This window comes from Macaca thibetana, chromosome 16 (assembly GCF_024542745.1).
Source record: "Macaca thibetana thibetana isolate TM-01 chromosome 16, ASM2454274v1, whole genome shotgun sequence".
NCBI lineage: Eukaryota > Metazoa > Chordata > Mammalia > Primates > Cercopithecidae > Macaca > Macaca thibetana.
The window spans coordinates 51,310,594-51,334,466 of record NC_065593.1 but is presented as its reverse complement, the minus strand read 5'-3'; the positions used below and the strand labels follow the sequence as shown (position 1 = coordinate 51,334,466).

The window sequence follows — 23,873 nt, the reverse complement described above, 5'->3', positions numbered from 1 at the left end:
GTCAGGAAACTAAAATACCTCTTGGTCTGGGTAGACCCTTTCACTGGATGGGAAGAGGCCTTTCCCACAGGGTCTGAGAGGCCACTGCGGTCATTTCTTCCCTTTTGTCAGACATAATTCCTCAGTTTGGCCTTCCCACCTCTATACAGTCCGATAATGGACCTGCCTTTATTAGTCAAATCACCCAAGCAGTTTCTCAGGCTCTTGGTATTCAGTGGAAACTTCATACCCCTTATCATCCTCAATCTTCAGGAAAGGTAAAACGGACTAATGGTCTTTTCCCAAAAACTCGCCCATCAAGCAAGTAATTATGCTGAACCCTCTTGGGCACTCTCCAATTGGATGTCTTGGGTCCTCCCAATTACTAGTCCTTTAATACCTATTTTTCTCCTTCTTTTATTTGGAGCTTGTGTCTTCCGTTTAGGTTTTCAATTCATACAAAACTGCATCCAGGCCATCACCAATCATTCTATATGACAAATATTTCTTCTAACAACCCCACAGTATCACCCCTTATCACAAAATTCATTCAGCTTAATCTCTCCCACTCTAGGTTCCCATGCTGCCCCTAATCCCGCTTGAAGCAGCCCTGAGAAACATCGCCCATTATCTCTCCATACCACGCCCCCCAAAATTTTTGCTGCCCCAACACGTCAACACTATTTTATGTTATTTTTCTTATTAATATAAGAAGACAGGCATATCAGGCCTCTGAGCCCAAGCTAAGCCATCATATTCCCTGTGACCTGCACGTATATATCCAGATGGCCTGAAGTAACTGAAGAATCACAAAAGAAGTGAAAATAGCCTTAACTGATGACATTCCACCATTGTGATTTGTTCCTGCCCCACCCTAGGTGATACGATATAGTCTCCCCTTCCCTTAAGAAGGTAGTTTGTAGCCGGGCGCGGTGGCTCAGGCCTGTAATCCCAGCACTTTGGGAGGCCGAGACGGGCGGATCACGAGGTCAGGAGATCGAGACCATCCTGGCTAACACGGTGAAACCCCGTCTCTACTAAAAAATACAAAAAACTAGCCGGGCGAGGTGGCGGGCGCCTGTAGTCCCAACTACTTGGGAGGCTGAGGCAGGAGAATGGCGTGAACCCGGGAGGCGGAGCTTGCAGTGAGCTGAGATCCGGCCACTGCACTCCAGCCCGGGCGGCAGAGACTCCGTCTCAAAAAAAAAAAAAAAAAAAAAAGAAGGTAGTTTGTAATATTCTGCCTCGTGGTTAAGAATGTATTTTATACACCTATCCCAAACCTATAAGAACTAATGATAATCCCACCACCCTTTGCTGACTCTTTTTGGACTCAGCCCGCCTGCACCCAGGTGAAATAAACAGCCTCGTTGCTCACACAAAGCCTGTTTGGTGGTCTCTTCACACGGACACGTGTGACATCCCAAAGTGCTGGGATTACAGGCATGAGCCACTGTGCCTGACCTGTGGTTATTTTTGAGAGGAAGACACATTCTTTTTTAAAAAAAAAAAATTTAAAAATAGCAAGGAACTGCTTTTGTTTTAAAAATCCTACATATGTACATGACTATGTAGGTAAATACATTGAAAAGGGGCCAGAGGACACATTCCAACAAGATCATCCCGGGAAGTGACGGGAAGTGGGTTGTGGGGGACAACTTTCAGGTTTTGCTCTCAGTACCACCCAGTTCCGGTTCAAGCCTGCAAGTCTGACATTATAGTACGTAAAAACAAAACATGGGCACAATGGCTCATGCCAGTAGTCCCAGCTACTCAGCGGGTGAGGCAGGAAGATTGCCTGAGCCTAAGAGTTGGAGGCTGCAGTGAAATACGATTGCACCACTACACTCTAGCCTGGGCAGCAGAGCAATACCCTGTTTCTAAAACAAAACAAAACAAAACAAAACACACAAAAAAACCCCACTATTTTCTGGGCCTCAGTGCCTGAGGGCTGAACCGGTTTCCAGGCATGGCATCCAGACCTCCCACTGCCTGCAGGCCCTGGTCCCTAGCCCTGCCCCACCTGCCTACCTGTGGTTCTCCAAGTCCTCCATCCCTGCCACATCTTTCTGCCCTACCCAAGCTCCCCTTCTTCCTTCCCCTTGCCCACCTTACTGACCCTGCTGCCCTCCCTGAGGCCCCTGCCAAGTTCCCACCTGCCTCTCTCCTTGGTCCCTGGGCCTCACTGTGCACCTGCTGCTGTCACAGCCCATCAGAGTGGATCCCCTCTTCTAGAATGGGTGCTCTGTTCTGGCGAGTTGAATGAGTGAATAAGCTGTAATATGTTCATTTTTTATGACAATATATACTAAAAATCATAATAGCAAAAATAAAGCATGTGATCAAATAATTTACAGATTATTCAGAGAAATAAATGAGTGCCGTGGGCACTGAAAAAAACCACTTAGACTAGTAAGTGGCTAATCAGCAAGTGGCTAATTAGAATGAGGGAGCCCCTGAAGCACACAGGACTCACAAGGAAGACTGGAGTGAGCCTGGGTGAGGCCCATTAGTGGATGTTTAAAAACTAATAGGCTGGGCATGGTGGCTCACACCTGTAATCCTAGCACTTTGGGAGGCCAAGGCGGGTGGATCACCTGAGGTCAGGAGTTAGAGACTAGCCTGGCCAATATGGTAAAACCCCATCTCTACTGAAAACACAAAATTAGCCAGGCTGCCAATAATCCCAGCTACTTAGGAGGCTGAGGTAGGAGAATCACTTGAACCAGGGAGGTGGAGGTTGCAGTGAGCTGAGATCACTCCATTGCACTCCAGCCTAGGCAAGAAGAGTGAAACTCTGTCTCCAAAAAAAGGCCGGGCACAGTGGCTCACGCCTGTAATCCCAGCACTTTGGGAGGCCAAGGCGGGCGGATCACAAGGTCAGGAGATTGAGACCATCCTGGCTAACACGGTGAAACCCTGTCTGTGCTAAAAATACAAAAAATTAGCAGGGCGTGGTGGCGGGCGCCTGTAGTCCCAGCTACTCCGGAGGCTGAAACAGGAGAATGGCGTGAACCCGGGAGGCGGAGCTTGCAGTGAGCCAAGATCGTGCCACTGCACTCCAGCCTGGGCGATGAGCAAGACTCCATCTTAAAAAAAAAAAAAAAGGAATTGAACTAAAATTAAGGAACACCTCTGTTTACTTATTTAGTCACTTAGCACACATTCATTACATGCCCACTGTGTGGCAGGTGCTGGGAATAGCACCTTCCAAAGTCTAACAGGGCAGACAGGCTACCTGTGGAGAGGGAGCCCAGGGGAGGGATTTGTACCCCCTGAGGCAAGAGGCAGGCTTTTTTTTTTTTTTTTTTTTTGAGATGGAGTCTCGCTCTGTCGCCCAGGTTGGAGTGCAGTGGCCCGATCTTGGCTCACTGTAAGCTCCGACTCCTGGGTTCACACCATTCTCCTGCCTCAGCCTCCCAAGTAGCTGGGACTACAGGCGACCGCCATCACGCCCGGCTAATTTTTTTGTATTTTTAGTAGAGATGAGGTTTCACCATGTTAGCCAGGATGGTCTCGATCTCCTGACCTCATGATCTGCCCACCTCGGCCTCCCAAAGTGCTGGAATTACAGGCGTGAGCCACCGAGCTTGGCCTAGGAGGCAGGCTTTTCAACCTTTATTGAAATGTTGAAGAATGGGTGGAGGCAGCCTGATAAATTAAAGTGCTGGGGAAAAGGAAAGCATTCCTGGGGCTGGAGGATATGCACAGAGCTCTGCACTGGCTGGGGCCCAGAATGCCTGGGGGCCTTGAGAAAGCCAGGTCAAGAGAGGCCAGGAGAAGTCAAGTGAAGAAGGGCAACCTGTGTTGAGCAGGGCATTGAAACTTCATCCCAACCACAGGAGTTGCTTTTCAGAGAAAGGTCAGCTGAGCTGTAGGAAGCCCAGGTCAGAGGAAACAGGCAAGAAGTAAGGAGGGTCTGGACTGAGTTGTGGGAGGGAAACAGAGAAAGCACAGACAGGACAGGACATGGCCGGTGCTGGGCATGAACAGTGAGGGGGCCAGGCGCGGTGGCTCACGCCTGTCATCCATACCAACCTGAGCAATATAGCAAAAACAGTGAGGGGAGGGAGGTGTCTGGGAAACCTCCGGGCTTCTGGCTTGGGGATTGAGTGGCCAACACTGCTATCCTCGCAGATGGGGAACCCTCAAGAAGTAACTTTGGGAGGAAGATAAGGGATTCTGATTTCAACATGTTAAGTTTAGGATTCTTGTGGGACATCCAGATGGAAATGTCTTAGAATCTGCTGGACACAGAGGTCTGAGGCTCAGGAGAGAGGTCTGGTGAGAAGTAAAGATTCCTAACTCATTTGTGCATTGGAGATGGCTGGATCCAAGGTACCATATGTATACATCATATCTAATCCCCACAATCCCTGTGGGTTGGTATTACTATGCCTTCATTAGAGATGACGAAACTGAGTAGAGGAGCAACTTAATCAAATCCACGCAGCTTCTAAGTGGCAGAGCCAGGGATCAAAGACAGGTCTGTCCCGAAAGCTGTTTTTTTCTAATACGGGATGGCCAATATGGGATATTCCTGCTCAGCACAGTGGAGGCAGGCGAGAAATGAACTGGGAATGGAAAGCATGTGGGGCTTGGATCAGTGAAGATGAAAGTGCAGGAGGCAGTAATGTTCAGGAACGTTTGACCCCAAGGGAAGATTGCTATAAGAGGGCAAGGGTGGGTTTAGAGAGGGCCTGAGGGTCAAGCAAAGGGGCTTGATCTTTAACCTGCAGGCAGTGAGGGGCCCAGGCCCACTTGTGAGCAGGGGAGGGAGAGTTCATAGCATGTGTCTCTGGAGATTTGCAGGAGGAGCTGGAGAGAGACGGCAGAGGCAGGGAAAGCAGCAGGACTCAGGTCGGCTGAGGGCTGGGCGCTGTGAGGGCAAATGGGATGATGGGAGACCAAGGAGGCTCAGACTGGTGAGATGAATAGAAACCAGGCAGGAGGAAGTCAAGAATGACTCCAGGCCAGGCGCGGTGGCTCACGCCTGTAATCCCAGCACTTTGGGAGGCTGAGGCAGGTGGATCACCTGAGGTCAGGAGTTCGAGACCAGCCTCAACATGGAGAAACCCTGTCTCTACTAAAAATACAAAATTAGCTGGGCGTAGTGGTGCATGCCTGTAATCCTAGCTACCTGGGAGGCTGAGGCAGGAGAATTGCTTGAACCTGGAAGGCGGAGGTTGTGGTGAGCCGAGATCGTGCCATTGCACTCCAGCCTGGGCAATAAGAGTGAAACTCTGTCTCAAAAAAAAAAAAAGAAGGACTCCAAAGGGTAGAACCAGGATGCTGAGAAAGCAATGGAACCTCTGGGTGGAAGCCAGCAAGTCTTGAGAAGAGCTCATTTCTGGAGAGCTGGTATTACTACTACTGTGGATACCAGGTACTGTCCTAAGGTCTGTACATGTACTTCTGCATTTCATCCTCCCTTCCACCCTACAGGGTGCCCAGCTAACAGAGGAGACCCTGAGGCTGAGGGAGCTAAAGTGACTTGTCTCAGGTCCCACGGCTGTGCGGCCCAAGTTCCACAGCCTAGATCTGCCTGACTCCACAGCCCGTGCTCTTGGTCAGCACCAGTTTTACAAGACCCTGCTTGATCTGACCCCTGCCCACTTCCTTCAGTCTCCTCTTGGCCACTCTCCCTGGCAATATGCTGTGCTCTCCAGCCTTAAGTACCCTCCTGTCTCAGGGCCTTTCCATAGGCCCTGTGTGTTTCCCAATGTCATCAAGTCCTCCTGGAATGTATTTCTCACCACACAGGATTCTGTACTTTTCTTCTGTGGCACTTATCACCATTGCAATTAATTAGTTATGTCCCTTTTTGCTTGATATCTGCAAGGAAATGACCCTTGTGTCTGGTTATTACTGTGTTCCCACACTAGCAGCATCTGGCATGTCTGGGGCTTCATGCGTGCTTGTCAAGATGATGTAAGAATATAAACACCCCTAAGAGCCAGATCATTGGGTAGCTTTTTGGAATTTTGAGCCACTACCCTTTTTGTGGCAAAGAAGCTAACAGTCTAGATGCCCCCACCCTCAGTCCTGGGCAGGTGGTCCCCACCTCCGGGAGAATCTACCTCGGGCATGCAGAGCAGAAAATGGGAGTCAAGCCACCAGCAGCCCTGGCAAGGGCCTCAGATAGCCCCAGGTGTCCTTCTCTGTAGGCTCACGCCAGTGGCCTCCCCTAGGGCACTCACTATTCCTTGGCGATCTCCAGGTCCTTTCTGTGGCTCTGCAGGGCTGCCGCCATCTGCCCCAGCTCAATCTGGGCATTCCCTATGCAGCTATACAAGTTTCCAACCAGTTCATCCTTGTTGGGTACCTCTTCCTTATTCCATTCCAGTACCTTCTTCAGCACTTTCTTGGCTTTCTGAAGACTCCCTTCAGCACTGCCGCTTGTGAGCACTGGGAAAGGAAAGGGGTGCTGTGGAGGCCAGGGCAGCCTCCTCTTGGCTGACGGGGAAACTCCTCTTCCTGCAGACACCATCTGCAGGTCAGAGAGACCAGGGGCTCAGACACCTGGTTGCTCCTTCCCCACCTGACAAGGCACTGGAGGCACCTGCCCCACCCTCTGAGAACAACACCCACACATGTCAATGTCCTCCAGGCTCTTGAGGATGTAATGGGCTGTCTGTGAGGGATGGCGTTTGTGGTCCCGCAGCCATTTCTCTTGCATCAGCTTCCGGTCCCGCTCCCTAGCATAGATCGGCTTTTGCTGCCTCCAGAAGTTGCTGTGAGTATCCAGGTAGTTGATGCCCGTCATGATGAGGTCCTCCACAGTCAGGCCGCCCTTCATGGTGCCTTTGATCAGGTCTGTGGGGAAGGGGTGTGAGGAGGCGCCAAGGAGAACAGGCCTCTAAGGCGGTTGCCTCCTGTTGCCTCCCGGTAGCTGCTGCAGGGCCCTCTGTGAAGAGCTCTGCCTGGAGTTGTTGAAACAGAGAGGAATGTGAGTGCGCATGGTGGCAGAGTGGGTTTATCCAGGCCAGGATGCAGCCAGAGCCCCACTTTCAGAGAGTTCCATGGTATGGGCACCTTATGGCAAGATATGAGGAGCTAACCAGAAGGGGCAGCTGGTGGATGGCTCACTGAGAAGCCTTGGGGCTTCCCCAGTTCAAACTGTGTCCTCAGAGAACACTGGGTCTAAATGCACAATCTGGCCCAGGCTGCCAGTGCTCAGTGATTTCCCAGGTGCCCAGTGGGCCTGTGCATGCTGGGAGCTGGAAGGGGAGTGCCCAACTCCTGCTCACTGCCTGGCCAGAGGTTACAGCCAGTAGCAAAGCTACAAGGCCACTTGAGGTAATATTCAAGCCACCCCTTCCCTCTGCAGCAGGTCCTCTGGAGAACAGGAGGCATTCAGCCTGTTGCCAAGGAGATGTGCCAGCAGTGAAGCTGTTCCTGTGTCACGGAACAGGGAACCCTATATATGACCTTGGGAAGCCAATTCTGGAGAAGAGGCATTTGGTTCACAGGTGACCCTGCTCAGGCTTATCAGCTAATGGCAATACTCCCATCCCCATGTTAATGCGAGACGTTCATCTCAGGCCTCTGTCCTTCATCCTGTCACTGGCAGCAGTGTGGTGGGAAGAGCACTAGACTGGCCAGGTGTGGTGGCTCACACCTATAATCCCAGCACTTTGGGAGGCTGAGGCGGGCAAATCACTTGAGGTCCGGAGTTCGAAACCAGCCTGGCCAACATGGTGACACCCCATCTCTACTAAAAATACAAAAAATTAGCCGGGCGTGGTGGTGGGTGCCTGTAATCCTAGCTACTAGGGAGGCTGAGGCAGGAGAATCGCTTTAACCCAGGAGATGGAGGTGGCAGTGAGCCAAGTTTGCTCCACTGCACTCCAGCCTGGGCGACAGAGCAAGACTGTCTTTAAAAGAAAGAGCACTGGACTGGAGGTCAGAGGCCTGGGTTCTGCTGGTGACTCCACCACAAACTTGTTTGTCAACTTGTAAAAGTTCCTCCCCAATCAGGGTCTCTATTTCCTTATCTATGAAAGGAGTACTTGGACCAGATGATGTTTCAGAACATCCTAGAACTAATATCCTCGGATTCAAGCACCTGTGTGCTGGATTCGTTTGCCCATTGTAAAGATTGAAGGCAAAGGGGATGTCCCTTCAGGGACTATGGTGGTAAAGGAGACCAAATCTCTGTTGTTCCCTCCCAGGGTACCATAGCACTTAGGAGCATTGCTCTAAAATTGGACTTCCTGGATTCGAATGTAAGCCATGTCATTGCCTACCTATATGTGACCTTAGTTTCCGTTGGTCTGCGCCTCAGTTTCCTCATCTGTAAAATGAGAATGCTAATAAAACCCGTCCATAGGTACATGTCAGCTAGTATTATATGACAGGTTCTGCCTTCGGCTCATGCATGAAGCATCCACCCAAATTTCCTTTCCCCCAAGGCCCTGTGCCAACAAACTGTCCGAAACCTTCATCCAATAGGAGCTTCTCCAGATACTCTTTGTCCACGTAGAGCTCCCCCAGAAGCTGGCGAACAGTCTTCTCACTCTTGAGTGAGCCCTTCCGCTTGGGCTCTCCCTTGGTGGGGTGTAAGAGGTGTCTCATGGGCTGAGGCTTCTGCTGGGCTTTTATAGTCTAAGAAAATGGAGCAACACCCAGCAGAGCTTCAGCAAGGAGCAGAATATACCCAGCCATGGCCCTAGGGTCTGTGATCCCAGATTCCTCCAACTCCAGGACCTTTCTGTGGGCCAAGAGCCACGGAGTATGCCTGGTCGGGTTGCAGCTAGACTCCCAAGACCCCTTCTCAGGCACACACAGCCTCTTCCCTTGGAGGGATACAACCGCAGAACCAGGGCCCTTACCTCAGCCTGCTTGCTTAAGAAGGAGAGGTCCCCTTTGTTCTCCAGCTTAATGGAAGAAGGACCTGCAAGGAAAGAAGCTGGAGCTCAGGTAGGCCAGGCCCCCACGGCCAGAACCCCCACGCATGATCTATAACATATTTTTAGGTGGAAATGGCTGCCTTTGGCAGGGGGATGGTGGAGGCTGTGGCAAAGCTGGCCTTAAGCCAGCCTAGTAAGCAAATGGTGCAGGCTGTTTGGTATAACTCCTAGGAGCTAACAGCCCCCACTAGCCCAAGGCTATGGCAGCCAGATTTCCAGACAAAGGGAGGCCAAGGGTACAGGGGAAACTGTCCATTTCCAGGCCCTGCCACCCACAGAGCAAGCTCTCACTTGTTCTCACTTGCTTCCCTTCTACCCCTGCCTTAATGCTGATGGCTAAGGCCAGCCCTTGGTATACGTGTGGTGAGGGAGGAAGCCAGGGACTACAGAAGGCTGGGCTCAGGACCGCGTTTTAGCTTTTGACACCAGGCTAAAGACAGGCCTACTTTGAAACAGCCCTTCTAAGCTGACCTTTAGGAAAACCCAAGGCTGCAGCGCTCAGAGATCAGTGTGTTCGTCAGGGAATGGTCTTCCCGGCGGACAGGTGGCGCCGGCCACCATGCCCAACTAATCCTCAACAACACTGCAGCAGCCAAATCCAAGTGTGGGACTCCCTGCAGGCCTGGTGGTGGCTGCTCACCTGCTGTACCTCAGCCTTCCTCTAAACCTAAGGATTCCAAGGACCTTCCTGGATAAGGGCATAGGCCCTGTGGCCACTCACTTCCCACTGAGTTGTTGATGGCTTCCTGGGCTTTCTGAATGCCAACTTTGAATTCCCGATCAGGCCTCAGCTTGTAGCCTCGATGATAGAATACCAAGGCAAACTCAAAGTCTCCCATGGTGTACAGTGTCTCAGCCTTTTGTAAAATCCCCTGGAATGGGAGGAAATCAAATCAATGTGAACAGATAAGGCCTTATAGGACTCACATGTGGTGGAACAGAAGGGTCCTGGGTTGAGGGTCAAGGTTGGAATACAGGGGGCAGGGACTTAGGCAATGACCTACGAAGAGAAAACGGCATCAAACACTAGGCAGTCTGGCTGCTTCTACTTGTAACAACTACTTGTTACAACTACTTGTAACCCGCAGCTGCTGCAGGCAATAGCAGGATCGAGTCCTCCCGCCCATGCAGTCACCTTACAGAAAGTTGGGTCACTCTGGAGCGAAGCCTCAGCATCCTCCAGGGATCTCTCCAAGTCTCCCATCTTCAGGAAGCACTTTGAGCGAGCAACCAGGCAGTTCTTGTCTCCATCCTGAAGGTAAAGAGCCTGACAAAGAAACCAGTCAGGTTGACAGCCAGCATGAAGAGCAAGGTAGAAGCTGCAGTGGGAAGGGCAGCCCAAACCCTCCTGCAGAGGTTCAAGGGGATTCTTCAGGCCAGCACACAGGCCTCTGGCTCCTAAGCAGCACAACTCCGATCTGCACTCAGTCAACTTGATTATCTGCACATGGCTCACCTTGAACAAGGTCAAATCATGGCTATGATGGAAACCACTGGCTGAAGAGTGGGAATATGCTACTCTGTGGATACACTGACTTTCTGCCAATGTCTGGGAGCCCCCCAGTCTCCTCAGGCAATAGAACTATAGGGTATTTTGTGCACACCAAACTCAACCACAAACCGGAAATGGCAACACATCATACTCAAAGTAAATTTCAAAGGCTAAGCATTCTGAAGTGGACTTGAGGACAATCTGCCATGTGGGTTAACCATTCCAGTAGCCTTCTCTTTTTATGTAGCTAATCAAGAACTAATCACTATACCCGGGAATTACGATGAAAGTGCCAGGAAAAGGCTGGGAGTGGTGGCTCATGCCTGTAATCCCAGCACTTTATTTGTTGTTGTTGTTGTTTTTGAGTCTCAGCTCTGTCACCCAGGCTGGAGGGCAGTGGCCCCATCTCGGCTAACTGCAGGCTCCGCCTCCTGGGTTCATGCCATTCTCCTGCCTCAGCCTCCCGAGTAGCTGGGACTACAGGCGCCCACCACCACGCCCGGCTAATTTTTTTGTATTTTTAGTAGAGACGGGGTTTCACTGTGTTAGCCAGGATGGTCTTGATCTCCTGACCTTGTGATCTGCCCGCCTTGGCCTCCCAAAGTGCTGGGATTACAGGTGTGAGTCACCACGCCCGGCCAATACGAGCACTTTGGCAGGTTGAGGTGGACGGAATGCTTGAGCCCAAAAGCAAGCTCCGCCTCCCGGGTTCACACCATTCTCCAGCCTCAGCCTCCTGAGTAGCTGGGACTACAGGCGCCCGCCACTGCGCCCTGCTAATTTTTTTGTATTTTCAGTAGAGACGGGGTTTTACTGTGTTAGTCAGGATGGTCTCGATCTCCTGACCTTGTGATCCGCCCGCCTTGGCCTCCCAAAATGCTGGGATTACAGGCGTGAGCCACCACACCCGGCCAATACGAGCACTTTGGCAGGTCGAGGTGGACGGAATGCTTGAGCCCAAGAGTTTGAGACAGGATTTTGCCATGGCAAAACCCTGTCTCTACAAAATACAAAAAAATTAGCTGGGTGTGGTGGTCCATGATTGTAGTCCCAGCTACTCAGGAGGCTGAGATGGGAGGATTGCTTGAACCTGGAGAGGTCGAGGCTGCAGTAAGCCATGATCACACCACTGCACTCCAGCCTGGGTGACAGAATGAGACTCTGTCTCAAAAAACAAAACAAAACAAAACAAAACAAAACAAAAAGAGGCCGGGTGCAGCGGCTCACACCTGTAATCCCAGAACTTTGGGAGGCCGAGGCGGGTGGATTATGAGGTCAGGAGTTCGAGACCAGCCTGGCCAACATGGTGAAACCCGTTTCTACTAAAAACACAAAAATTAGCCAGATGTGGTGGTGAGCACCTGTAATCCCAGCTACTCAGGAGTCTGAGGCAAGAGAATCGTTTGAACCTGGGAGGCAGAGGTTGTAGTGAGCTGAGATCATGCCACTGTACTCCAGCCTGGGTGATGCAGTGAGACGCTGTCTCAAAAAAAAAAAAAAAAAAAAAAAAAAAGCCAGGAAAATGAAACTGTGATTTTGACACTAAAGTGGGGTTGAGGGAGATTTTCCCTCTCTTCTGTGTGAGATGATTACCATAGTCTGTGGTGTACTGTCCTTCCTGAGGCATCTAACTGTACCCACCCCTCTTTTTCTTTTTTGAGACAGTCTCACTCTGTCACTCAGCCTGGAGTGCAGTGGCACGATCTCTGCTCACTGCAACTTCCGAGTCCCGGGTTGAAGCAATTCTCCTGCCTTAGCCTCCCGAATACTTGGGACTACAGGCGCCTGCCATCACGCCTGGCTAATTTTCTTCTTTTTTCTTTTTTGAGATGGAGTTTCGCTCTTGTTGCCAAAGCTGGAGTGCAATGGCACAATCTCGGCTCACTGCAACCTCAGCCTCCTGGGTTCAAGCAATCCTCCTGCCTCAGCCTCCGGAGTAGCTGGGATTATAGGCACTCGCCACCACACCTGGTTTATTTTTTGTATTTTTAGTAGAAACGGGGTTTCACCATGTTAGCCAGGCTGGTCTCGAACACCTGACCTTAGGTGATCCACCTGCTTTGGCCTCCCAAAGTGCTGGGATTACAGGCCTGAGCCACCTGACCTGGTCTTCTTTTTGAGATGGAGTTTCACTCTTGTTGCCCAGGCTAGAGTGCAATGGCACAATCTTGGCTCACTGCAACCTCTGTCTCTCAGGTACCCAGCCCTTTCTAAGACCTTATGACTTTTCTAAGAAGAGGAAGTAGCTACTGTCTTTCTGGAAAGTGACTACGTCTCATCCAAGGCTACCCTTCCCTCAGGGTGTTCTTTTTCTCTGCCGGGGTACTTCAGGATGGGACATGATCCAGCAGGAGGAGAATAAGTGGGGACAGGGCTTCTGAACTCAATTGTTCACTTATCTGGTCATCATTTCTGGTTTTAGGGTATGGTTGGTGACTGAAAGGGACAAACAACTCTGGGGAGTTGTTGAGAAGCTTGATCTTACAGGAAGTCTTGAGACTGACGGGTTATCCTACCACTCTATCTAGAATAAGAAGTGGGCAATTTGGAGCAAAAGAAATGGTCATAAAAACATCTTTTTAGGGCACTGTAGCTCATACCTGTAATCCTAGCACTTTGTGAAGCCAAAGCGGGAGTATTACTTGAGCTCAGGTGTTCAATACCAGCCAGGGCAACATAGCAAAACACCTGTCTCTACAAAAAACAAAACAAAACAAAATAGCCAGGTATGGTGGTGTAAGCCTGTAGCTCCAGCTACTTGGAACACTAAGGTGGGAGGATCACTTGAGCTCAGGAGTTTGAGGCTGTATTGAGCTGTGATTGTGCCACCACATTCCAGCCTGGGAGATAGAACGAGATCCTATCTCTAAAAAAAAAAAAAAGAAAGAAAGAAAGAAAGAGTTTCCTTATGCAGATGTTGGATGTGTAGTTTGGTGGTTAGCACCTCAGCCTTGGAATCTAAGCCCAGCTTTGAATCCTTCTTCTGCCACTTGCTAGTTCAGCAACCTTGGACATGTTGCTCAACTTCTGTATATTTCTTCATCTATAAAATTGAGTATACACTGCGCGGGGTGGTTCACGCCTGTAATCCCAGCACTTTGGGAGGCTGAGGTGGGGGGATCACCTGAGGAGGGGAGTTCGAGACCAGTCTGACCAACATGGAGAAACCCCATCTCTACTAAAAATACAAAATTAGCTGGGCGTGGTGGGGCATGCCTGGAATCCCAGCTACTCGGTGGCTGAGGCAGAAGAATCGTTTGAACCTGGGAGGTGGAGGTTGGGGTGAGCCGAGATCATGCCACTGCACTCCAGCCTGGGCGACAAGAGCAAAACTCCATCTTAAGAACAACAACAGGGCCGGGCGCGGTGGCTCAAGCCTGTAATCCCAGCACTTTGGGAGGCCGAGACGGGCGGATCACGAGGTCAGGAGATCGAGACCATCCTGGCTAACACGGTGAAACCCCGTCTCTACTAAAAAATACAAAAAAACTAGCCGGGCGCAGTGGCGGGCGCCTGTAGTCCCAGGTACTCGGGAGGCTGAGGCAGGAGAATGGCGTGAACCCGGGAGGCGGAGCTTGCAGTGAGCTGAGATCCGGCCACTGCACTCCAGCCTGGGTGGCAGAGCGAGACTCCGTCTCAAAAAAAAAAAAAAAAAAAAAAAACAACAACAGGCCGGGCGCGGTGGCTCAAGCCTGTAATCCCAGCACTTTGGGAGGCCGAGACGGGAGGATCACGAGGTCAGGAGATCGAGACCATCCTGGCTAACACGGTGAAACCCCGTCTCTACTAAAAAAATACAAAAAAAAAACTAGGTGGGCGAGGTGGCAGGCGCCTGTAGTCCCAGCTACTCGGGAGGCTGAGGCAGGAGAATGGCGTAAACCCGGGAGGCAGAGCTTGCAGTGAGCTGAGATCCTGTCACTGCACTCCAGCCTGGGTGACAGAGCGAGACTCCACCTCAAAAAAAAAAAAAAAAAAAAAGAACAACAACAACAACAACAAAAATCGAGTATGCTTAGCAGTGTGCCTGAGGCTAAGGCAGTAGCTTGAATCCAGGAGGTGGAGGTTGCAGTGAGCCAAGATCACACCATTGCACTCCAGCTTGGAGACAGAGCAAGACTACATCTGCAAAACAACAACAACAACAACAACAACAGCAAAAAACCAACCAGCACCCAATCCCCTCAGGGTGGGATGATGCAATTTATACTAGGGTTACTATAATAATGTTGCTGGTTGGTGCGGGGGCTCACATCTATAATCCCAGCACTTTGGGAGGCCGAGGCAGGTGTATCACTTGAGGTCACGAGTTCAACACCAGCCTGGCCAACATGGTGAAACCCTGTCTCTACTAAGAATACAAAAATTAGCCAGGCGTGGTGGCACACACCTGTAATCCCAACTACTCCCTAGGGTGAGGCAGGAAAATCGCTTGAACCTAGGGAGGCGAAGGTTGCAATGAGCTGAGATCTCGCTACTGCACTCCAGCCTGGGCGACAGAGCAAGACTTTGTCTCAAAATTAATAGTAATAATAATAATAATAATAATATGTTGCTTACTGTCCACCTTTTATAAGTAACGGTGTGCTGGAGACATTGCAGCTTCTGCACACAACCTCCCATCCAATCTGCCAGCAAATGATGGGCAGTGAAGGCCGCTCTTTGGGAGGAGGCCGGTTAATCATGAAACGTTTAAGTAAAAAAGAGGAAGAGGTCACTGTTAATGTAGAGAATGGAGATCGCAAGTGGGAATTCGTAGAAAATGGCCAAGCACAGGGCTTATCTGTGACAGCAGTGTGTCCATCAACAATCAGTGAATAATACAAACAATAGGGTCCTCCAGGCATCATCAAGACCTCAGTGTTATCTGCAATCAAAAGGTGACTGGGGCGGGCTCAGTGGCTCACGCCTGTAATCCCAGCACTTTGGGAGGCCGAGGTGGGTGGATCACGAGATCAGGGGTTCGAGACCAGCCTGGCCAACATAGTGAAAACCCCGTCTCTACGAAAAATACAAAATAATTAGCCGGGCATGGTGGGCGGCGCCTGTAGTCCCAGCTACTTGAGAGGTTGAGGCAGGAGAATCGCTTGAACCCTGAAGGTGGAGGTTGCGGCGAGCCGAGACCGTGCCATTGCACTCCAGCCTGGGCAACAAGAGTGAAACTCCGTCTCAAAAAAAAAAAAAAAAAAGTGACGGGTGACGGGGTGATGGATAGGTTGAGAGCTCGACTCACGTTGCTGAAGCTCTGAGCGGCTTTAGAGAATTCCCCGCACAGGTAGAGCCGCTCGCCTTCCGCCATGTAAGAGGGAAAGGTGCTTCGCAAGGTCTCGCCTTCGGGGTCCGACATGGTGACCGGATTTAGAGACGCTAAAGCAGAGACAATCGAAGAAAAGCTGGAGAACCTCTATCTGGTTCTGGTTTGTGGAAGCTCCGTCTCTTAGCAACCGTGAGACGTACAGCGATTTCCGGTTCCGTCCCTGTCTGGCAAGGGCCCGGATTCTGGGCGCAACCTGCCGGCGTGCGCGTGCGCCAGTTCTGCGGCGCACCGGGCCAGGGAGTGATGAGTGCGTGGCCGGCGGCTGAGCTCCTTAGTGTTTGCTGTTGCACGCTCCGTCGGTTCTCTCTGGAGTTGCTGCGTGAAAAGGCTGCCTTGTAAGACAGCCAAGAAAACAGGAAGAGGGTTGGAGGCAAAGTTCCGAATAGGGATAAGGCATACGTGGTAAGGATATGTGCCCCGCGTACCGTCATTAGGGGGAGAGAGCACGGGGCTTGGAGTCAGCGGACTTGGGCCGACTTCACTCCTGTCACTTCCTAACTGCGTGACCTCTCGCGGGGCATGTAAGGGCTCCCAGCCTCGAATGTTCCACCTGCCAAATAAATATGAAAATAATGGAACACTTAGGGATGCGAGGATTTGCATAAGAAACCATGGAAAATAACGTTGGGTTCAACGTAATTTAATGCAGTTATTTGAGCAGCTGCTAGTAGCGGGCCTTGACCAAGGCATATTCTGACGTCCTTCCCCATTCCCCCTCACCATCATCACTCCTCCAAAAGTGTACTAGGGCTTCTTCTGGGCTCCAACGATACTCTAAGTCGCTTGCTTAACTGCCTTTACTACGTTACTTCCAAAACGTCCTAATGTCGTTCTTAAACTTTAAATAGTAAAAAGATGTCCTTAACTACAAATACAGACACACACACGCACGGCATACATGTAAAATTGGGGATATTTGAGTAAGAGCAGTGGATTGTATCAGTGTCAATTTTCTGGTTCTGTTATTGTACTAAAGTTTTTAAAGATGTTACCATTGAGAGAAACTGAGAAAAGGGTACATGGGATCTCTTTTGTATTTATTTCTTATGAACTGCATATGAATCTATGATTATCTTAAAAGGTTTCATTCAAAAGATAAAAAATAATATGATCCCTGCTTGAAAGAGTTCTATCTAATAGGGGAGAAAGAGGTATAAACAAGTAATGGCCACTTAAAGTGATATTAGCTAGTAATTAAAAGTTCTAGCCGGGCGCAGTGGCTCACACCTGTAATCCCAGCACTTTGGGAGGCCGAGGCAGACAGATCACGAGGTCAGGAGATCGAGACCATCCTGGCTAACATGGTGAAACCCCGTCTCTACTAAAAAATACAAAAAATTAGCGGGGTTCAGTGGCGGGCGCCTGTAGTCCTAGGTACTTAGGAGGCTGAGGCAGGAGAATGGCGTGAACCCGGGAGGCGGAGTTTGCGGTGAGCCGAGATCGCCCCACTGCACTCCGGCCTGGGTGACAGGGCGAGACTCCGTCTCAAAAAAAAAAAAAAAAGGTTCTGTGTGCCTGTGAGGGAGATGAGGACAAAGTGGTGTGAAACCCAGGCAAATGAATGATTCAGCCAGGGTCTGGGATGAGTTAGAGACAGCTTTATAGAGGGGTAACATTTGAGCTGAGGGTGAGTAGGGTGGTGCCCAGTGGACGTAAGTGGAGAATGAGGGCTAGGCGTGGTGGCTCATGCTTGTACTCCCAGTACTTTGGAGGCTGAGGTGGGAGGATTGCTTGAGCTCAGGAGTTCGAGACCAGCCTGGGCAACATGGCGAAGCCCTGTCTCCACCACAAATACAAAAGTGAGCTGGGTGTGGTGGTGTGTGCCTGTAGTTCCAGCTACTAAGGAAGCTGAGGCAGGAGGATCACTTTAGCCTGGGAGGTCAAGGCTGCAGTGAGCCATGTTTGGGCCACTGCATTGTAGCCTGTGTAGCAAAGCAAGACCCTGTCTCAAAAAATAAATAAATAAATAAAAGGAAATAAGATATGCAAAGGCTGGAGGTGTGTACATTCACAGGGTGTTTAAGGAGCAGCAACATGACCTGCAGTGAAACCGGTCCTGTTCTAGGTTAAGGTGGGCTCATTGATGAGTTGAGGACTGCTGCTGGAGCAATCAGGATTAATCAGAAAAAAAACCTCCTGCAAGGAAGAGATCTATAGATTCAATGCAGTCCCAATCAGAATTCCAGCAGCTTCTTTTTTTTTTTTTTTTTTTTTTGAGATGGCATCTCACTGTGTCACCCAGGCTGGAGTGCGGAGTGCAGTGGCGTGATCTCAGCTTTCTGCCACCTCCACCTCCTGGGTTCAAGCGATTCTTCTGCCTCAGCCTCCCAAGCAGCAGGAACTACAGGTGTGCGCCACCATGCCCGGCTAATTTTTGTATTTTTGATAGAGACAGGGTTTCACCGTATTAGCCAGGCTAATCTCAAACTCCTGACCTCAGGTATTCTGCCTTAACCTCCCAAAGTACTGTCATTACAGGCGTGAGCCACCACACCTAGTCTAAACCTTGACCCTTATTTCATACCATATACAAAAATTAACTAGAAATATATATCTATATCTATATCTATATATTTTTATATATATATATTTTTTGAGATGGAGTCTCACTCTGTCGCCCAGGCTGGAGTGCAGTGGCACGATCTCAGCTCACTGCAAGCTCCGCCTCCCGGGTTCATGCCATTCTCCTGCCTCAGCCTCCCCAGCAGCTGGGACTACAGGCGCCCGCCACCACTCCCGGCTTATTTTTTGTATTTTTAGTAGAGACGGGATTTCACTGTGGTAGCCAGGATGGTCTCGATCTCCTGACCTCGTGATCCACCCGCCTCGGCCTCCCAAACTGCTAGGATTACATGCGTGAGCCACCGCGCCTGGCCTAACTAGAAATATTTAAATGTGGCCGGGTGCCGTAGCACACACCTGTAATCCCAGCACTTTGGGAGGCCAAGGTGGGCAAATCAAAACCATCCTGCCTAACACGGTGAGCTATGATCAGGTCACTGCACTCTAGCCTAAGCGACATAGTGGGATCCCATCTCAAATAAAATACAATTCTAGAAAATGCAGACTAACTGCCTGGGAACATGGCAGTAGGGAAGTGAGGGGTAGATTACAAAGGAGTACAGGGAAACTCATGGAGGTGAGGAATATGTTCATTATCTTGATTGTGGTAATTGTTTCACAGGTATATACATATATTAAAACTCATCAAATTGGCCGGACGTGGTGACTTAAGCCAGTAATCCTAGCACTTTGGGAGGCTGAGGCGGGCGGATCACCTGAGGTTGGGAGTTCAAGACCAGCCTGACCAACATGAAGGAACCCTGTCTCTACTAAAAGTACAAAATTAGCCGGGCGTGGTGGCACATGCCTGTAATCCCAGCTACTCCGGAGGCTGAGGCAGGAGAATCACTTGAACCCAGAAGGCAGAGGCTGTGGTGAGCCAAGATGGCGCCATTGCACTCTAGCCTAGGCAACAATAGCGAAACTCCGTCTCAAATAAAAACCAAAAAACCTCATCAAATTGTATACTTTATGTGCAATTTATTGTACTTTAATTATATATCAGGAAAGCTGTTTTGAAAACACAGTAAGGCTGGGCACGGTGGCTCACACCTGTAATCCCAGCACTTTGGGAGGCCGAGGCGGGTGGATCACCTGAGGTCAGGAGTTCAAGACCAGCCTAGCCAACATGGTGAAACCCCGTCTCTACTAAAAATATAAAAATTAGCGGGCATGGTGGCAGGCACCTGTAATCCCAGCTACTCGGGAGGCTGAGGCACGAGAATCGCTTGAACCCGGGAGGCAGAGGTTGCAGTGAGCCGAGATCGTGCCACTGCACTTCGGCCTGGGGGACAAGAGCGAGATTTCGTCTCAAAAAAAACAAAATGACAAAAAACAATAAAATACCAATCATAATGTGTGCTTTTCCGCAGTTTATAAAGCACTGTGAGCTTCACAACACCCTAGTGAGGTAAAGAGCCAGTCAGTAGTTTCCTGGTTTCACAGATGAAACACTGAGGCTGAGAAAAATGACAAGGTTTGCTCCAGGCTACAGCACAAGGATATAAGTGAGCCAGATTGGGGTCTATGCCTTGGGTTGGATTAGCAGGGTAAAGAGTGCTAGAATTGGATTCCAGCCTGTCCCAGCCATTTATAGCTGGGTTCCTCAAGTTATTGCTTTATTTATTCTTTTATTGTGAAATAGAACATAAGTAAATAAACATACATAAAACATACATGTCTGGCCAGGTGTGGTGGCTCACTCCTGTAATCCCAGCACTTTGGGAGGCCGAGGCAGGCAGATCACCTCAAGTCGGGAGTTCAAGACCAGGCTGACCAACATGGTGAAGCCCCATCTCTACCAAAAATACAAAAATTAGCCTGGTGTGGTGGCACACACCTGTAATCCCAGCTATACCAGAGGCCGAGGCAGGAGAATTACTTGAACCCGAGAGGCAGAGGTTGCAGTGAGCTGTGATCACGCCACTGCACTCCAGCCTGGGCGACAGAGCAAGACTCTCTCTCTCAAAAGAAAAGTACACCCATGTAGTCAGCACACAGGTAAATCAAGAAACATATTGCTAGCAGAGGGTCCCATGAGAGGCCCCTCCCCACTCACAGCTCCCTCTCCAGGTAACTACTGCCTTCACTATGAGCCTTCATCATCTCTCTCCTGGATTACTTCATCATCCTTCTAAGTGGGTCTCCTTGGCCTACCCTCCCCCACTTCCTTCTCAACACAACAGTCAGAAGATTATTTATTTATTTATTTATTTAGACAGAATGTCTGAATAAAGGCTGGAGTGCAGTGGCACAATCTCAGCTCACTGCAACCTCTGCCCTCCTGGGCTCAAACAATCCTCCCACCTCAACCTCCCCAGTAGCTGGAACTACAGGTGCATGCCATCACACCCTGCTAATTTTGTTTTTTTGTTTTTGTTTTCGTTTGTTTGTTTGTTTGTTTTGGTAGAGAAGGTGTTTCACAATGTTGCCCAGGCTGGTCTTGAACTCCTGAGCTCAGGCGATCGTCCTGCCTTGGCTTCCCAAAATGCTGGGATTACAGGCATGAACCATCATGCCCAGCCAGAAGACTCCTTTTATTTTTTTATTTTTACTTATTTATTTATTTTGAGACAGAGTTTCGCTCTGTTGGCCAGGGTGGAGTGCAGTTGCAGGATATTGGCTCACTGAACCTCCATCACCCCGTGTGCGGGCACCTGTAATCCCAGCTACTCTGGAGGCTGAGGCAGGAGAATCGCTTGAACCCGGAGGACAGAGGTTGCAGTGAGCTGAGATCGCACCACTTCACTCCAGTCCGGGCAAAAGAGCGGAATTCTGTCTCAAAATAATAATAATAATATTAATAAACTCATTCAGAGATAAGGTTAAACGTGTCATATGTAAAAGTCAAGGGTAAGTGATTTGTGTGTGTGTGAGGGGCTGCACAGGTTCTTCCTGAAAGAGGAGGGAATTGTATAGGAACACACCTGGTGGGGAGGAGGCAGTGGCAGTTTTTGAGAGAGAGTCAGAATGGAGTGGGGGTGACTCTGGGAAGGTGCCAGCCTGGACCTGGTTGGGCTGCATGGAGAAACTTTATTCCCTGAGCACAGATGCTGCATCCCCAGAGAGATAGCTGCTGCCCAGGAGTGGAACTGGCCATCCCTCCAGCTTGCCTGGTGTCAGGCAGCCTCTGTCAGGTTAGAGAGAGGGGCCCTGGCTGCATCTCCCTGGAGAGCCTTCCCCAGGACACACAGGCCCTTTGCTCTGATGGAAGGTTGGTCAGTACTGGGCGAAAGTGAGTGGTGCGGAAGTTAGAATCCTTGGCTCTTCACAGGGTGGATGATGATGGGGCTTTGCTGGAAGCTCCTGTCTTGGGCTGTTGCAAGGAGAGAGGTGGGTTTAGAATTGGATACTCTATATAAACAGAAAATGCATTTGAAAAAAAGTAGTAGAACTGGGCCGGGCGTGGTGGCTCATGCCTGTAATCCCAGCACTTTGGGAGGCCAAGGCGGGTGGATCATGAGGTCAGGAGTATGAGACCAGCCTGGCCAACATGGTGAAACCTTGTCTCTACTAAAAATACAAAAATTAGCTGGGCATGGTGGCGGGCGCCTGTAATTCCAGCTACTTAGGAGGCTGAGGCAGGAGAATCGTTTGAACCCGGGAGGTGGAGGTTGCAGTGAGCCGAGATTGCGCCATTGCACTCCAGCCTGGGCTACAGGATGAGACTGCATCTCAAAAAAAAAAAAAAAAATGGCAGAACTGAACACTTAGATAGACCCTTCTCCAGGCTGCATCTCCTCCCTCCTCTCCCTACTCTTCCCCTACAATTGCTTTCTTTCATTCACATATTATATGAGCCTTTTAAAAGTCATGTTTACAGTGAATGCTTAATATGTGCCCAGTCCCATGCTAGGCACTGGGGATGCCAAAATGAACAAGGCACTCTCCTAGGCCTTGGGTTGCTTACAGTCAGATGAAGGAGACCCACTGGATAGGATCTTTCCCTCTTACTCACCTGCAGCAGGTTGTAGGGTACAGGCCCAAGGACTTGGAGTCTGAAGATCATTAGGTTAGTTGATCATAGGCAAAATGATGAAAACACTTAGTTAGCTCAAGTGGTTGCTGTGAGTAGTATGCCTTTCACATAGTAGGTGCTCAATAAATATTAACTAAAATTGGTCCAAATCTAGGAGGAAGTCCTTAACCAGTTTTAGGCTTCTGGAACCCAGGTAGAATGCCCAAAACCTGGGCGTGGAGATGGTGCCTGTAATCCTCTGTATTCTGATATGGACCTGTCCTCTAGTCCAGTCTAGAAGAGGAGGGAGATGTGATTCAAATGGGAAGATCAAGAGAGTTTAGAGCTTTTATTTTATTTTTGTATTTTTTGTAGAGATGGGGGTTTTGCCATGTTAGCCAGACTGGTTTTGAACTCCTGAGCTCAGGCAGTCCACCTGCCTTGGCCTCCCAAAGTGTTGGGATTACAGGTGTGAGTCACTGCACCCAGCCTGGTTTAGAGCTTTTAAGTTAGAAAATAGAATGATGAGAAGATGGGTTCTAGATTGATTAATTCGGGGCAGATGAACCTCTGTGGATGCATGGTGGGGTAACGAGAGACTTCCTTGAGGAGGCTGGGGGTTGGGGGCAGAGACCTGGTATGAGACCACTGAGTGAACTGGAAAACCTCAGTGGCTGGCTCATGGGCCCTCGGGCCAGCACCTCTCCTCCCTCACTCCCTGGAGAGTTATTTTTTGTTGTTCCTGCCCAGGAATAGTCAAACTTAGGCCTAGCAACACCTAAATGGAGGACAATCACTCAGCAAACATTTACTGAGTACTTGCTATGTACCAGTCCCTATTTAAACTGCTAGAAATACAGCAATGAGGAAAATAGACAAAGATCCCTATCTTTATCATGCACATATGCAAGTATATCTGAAGGGTAAATTATTAGAAATGGAATTACTGGACCAAAGGGCAAGTGAATTTAAAATGTTTATTGATATTACCAAATTAACCTTCAAAGAGTTTATGATATTTTATGTCCCGCCTGGATGACCATTTCCCCAGGAGTGTATCTGTCTTTCTTTTTTTTTTCTGAGACAGGGTCTTACTCTGTCACCCAGGCTGGTGTTCAGTGGGGCAGTCATGGCTGACTGCATCCTTTTTTTTTTTTTTCCTTGTCTCACTCTATCACCCAGGCTGGAGTACAGTGGTACGATCTTAGCTCACTGCAACCTCCGCCTCCCGGGTTCAAACGATTCTCCTGCTTCAGCCTCCTGAGTAGCTGGGACTACAAGCATGTGTCACTATGCCCAGCTATTTTTTTGTATTTTTAGTAGAGACTGGGTTTCACTTGTTAGCCAGGATGGTCTCAATCTCCTGATTTTGTGATCCGCCCGCCTCAACCTCCCCAAGTGTTGGGATTACAGGCGTGAACCACTGCTCCCAGCCAGCCTCCCGAGTAACTGGGATTACAGGCATGTGCCACCACATCTAGCTAATTTTTTGTATTTTTAGTAGAGACAGGTTTCGTCATGTTGGCCAGGCTGGTCTCGAACTCCTGACCTCGAACTCAGGTGATCTGCCCACCCTGGCCTCCCAAAGTGCTGGGATTACAGGCGTGAGCCACCACACCCCGTCTTTTTATTTTTTGCAGAGATTTGGTGGGGGGG

At 49.8% G+C, this 23,873-nt stretch overlaps 3 protein-coding genes across 4 annotated transcripts in view; 1 reads left to right on the top strand and 2 right to left on the bottom strand.

Moving 5' to 3' along the window:
- The window catches only part of ODAD4 (outer dynein arm docking complex subunit 4), a 41,191-nt gene extending 25,351 nt beyond the window's left edge, over positions 1-15,840 (bottom strand). The window contains exons 1-7 of the mRNA XM_050762645.1: positions 15,614-15,840; positions 10,027-10,158; positions 9,613-9,763; positions 8,814-8,875; positions 8,421-8,586; positions 6,571-6,795; positions 6,180-6,387 (exon numbers count right to left, since the gene is read on the bottom strand). Coding sequence (XP_050618602.1) covers positions 6,180-6,387; positions 6,571-6,795; positions 8,421-8,586; positions 8,814-8,875; positions 9,613-9,763; positions 10,027-10,158; positions 15,614-15,727 — 1,058 coding nt within the window. The 5' untranslated portion in view covers positions 15,728-15,840. The remainder of the gene's footprint in view (positions 1-6,179; positions 6,388-6,570; positions 6,796-8,420; positions 8,587-8,813; positions 8,876-9,612; positions 9,764-10,026; positions 10,159-15,613) is intronic.
- The window catches only part of CNP (2',3'-cyclic nucleotide 3' phosphodiesterase), a 736,460-nt gene that overhangs the window by 35,367 nt on the left and 677,220 nt on the right, over positions 1-23,873 (bottom strand). The window lies entirely within an intron of this gene.
- ACLY (ATP citrate lyase) overlaps positions 15,920-23,873 on the top strand; it is a 62,931-nt gene continuing 54,977 nt past the window's right edge. For both annotated transcript variants that reach the window (XM_050762564.1, XM_050762563.1), the window contains exon 1: positions 15,920-16,099. The gene's annotated coding sequence lies outside the window, so the exon portion shown is untranslated. The remainder of the gene's footprint in view (positions 16,100-23,873) is intronic.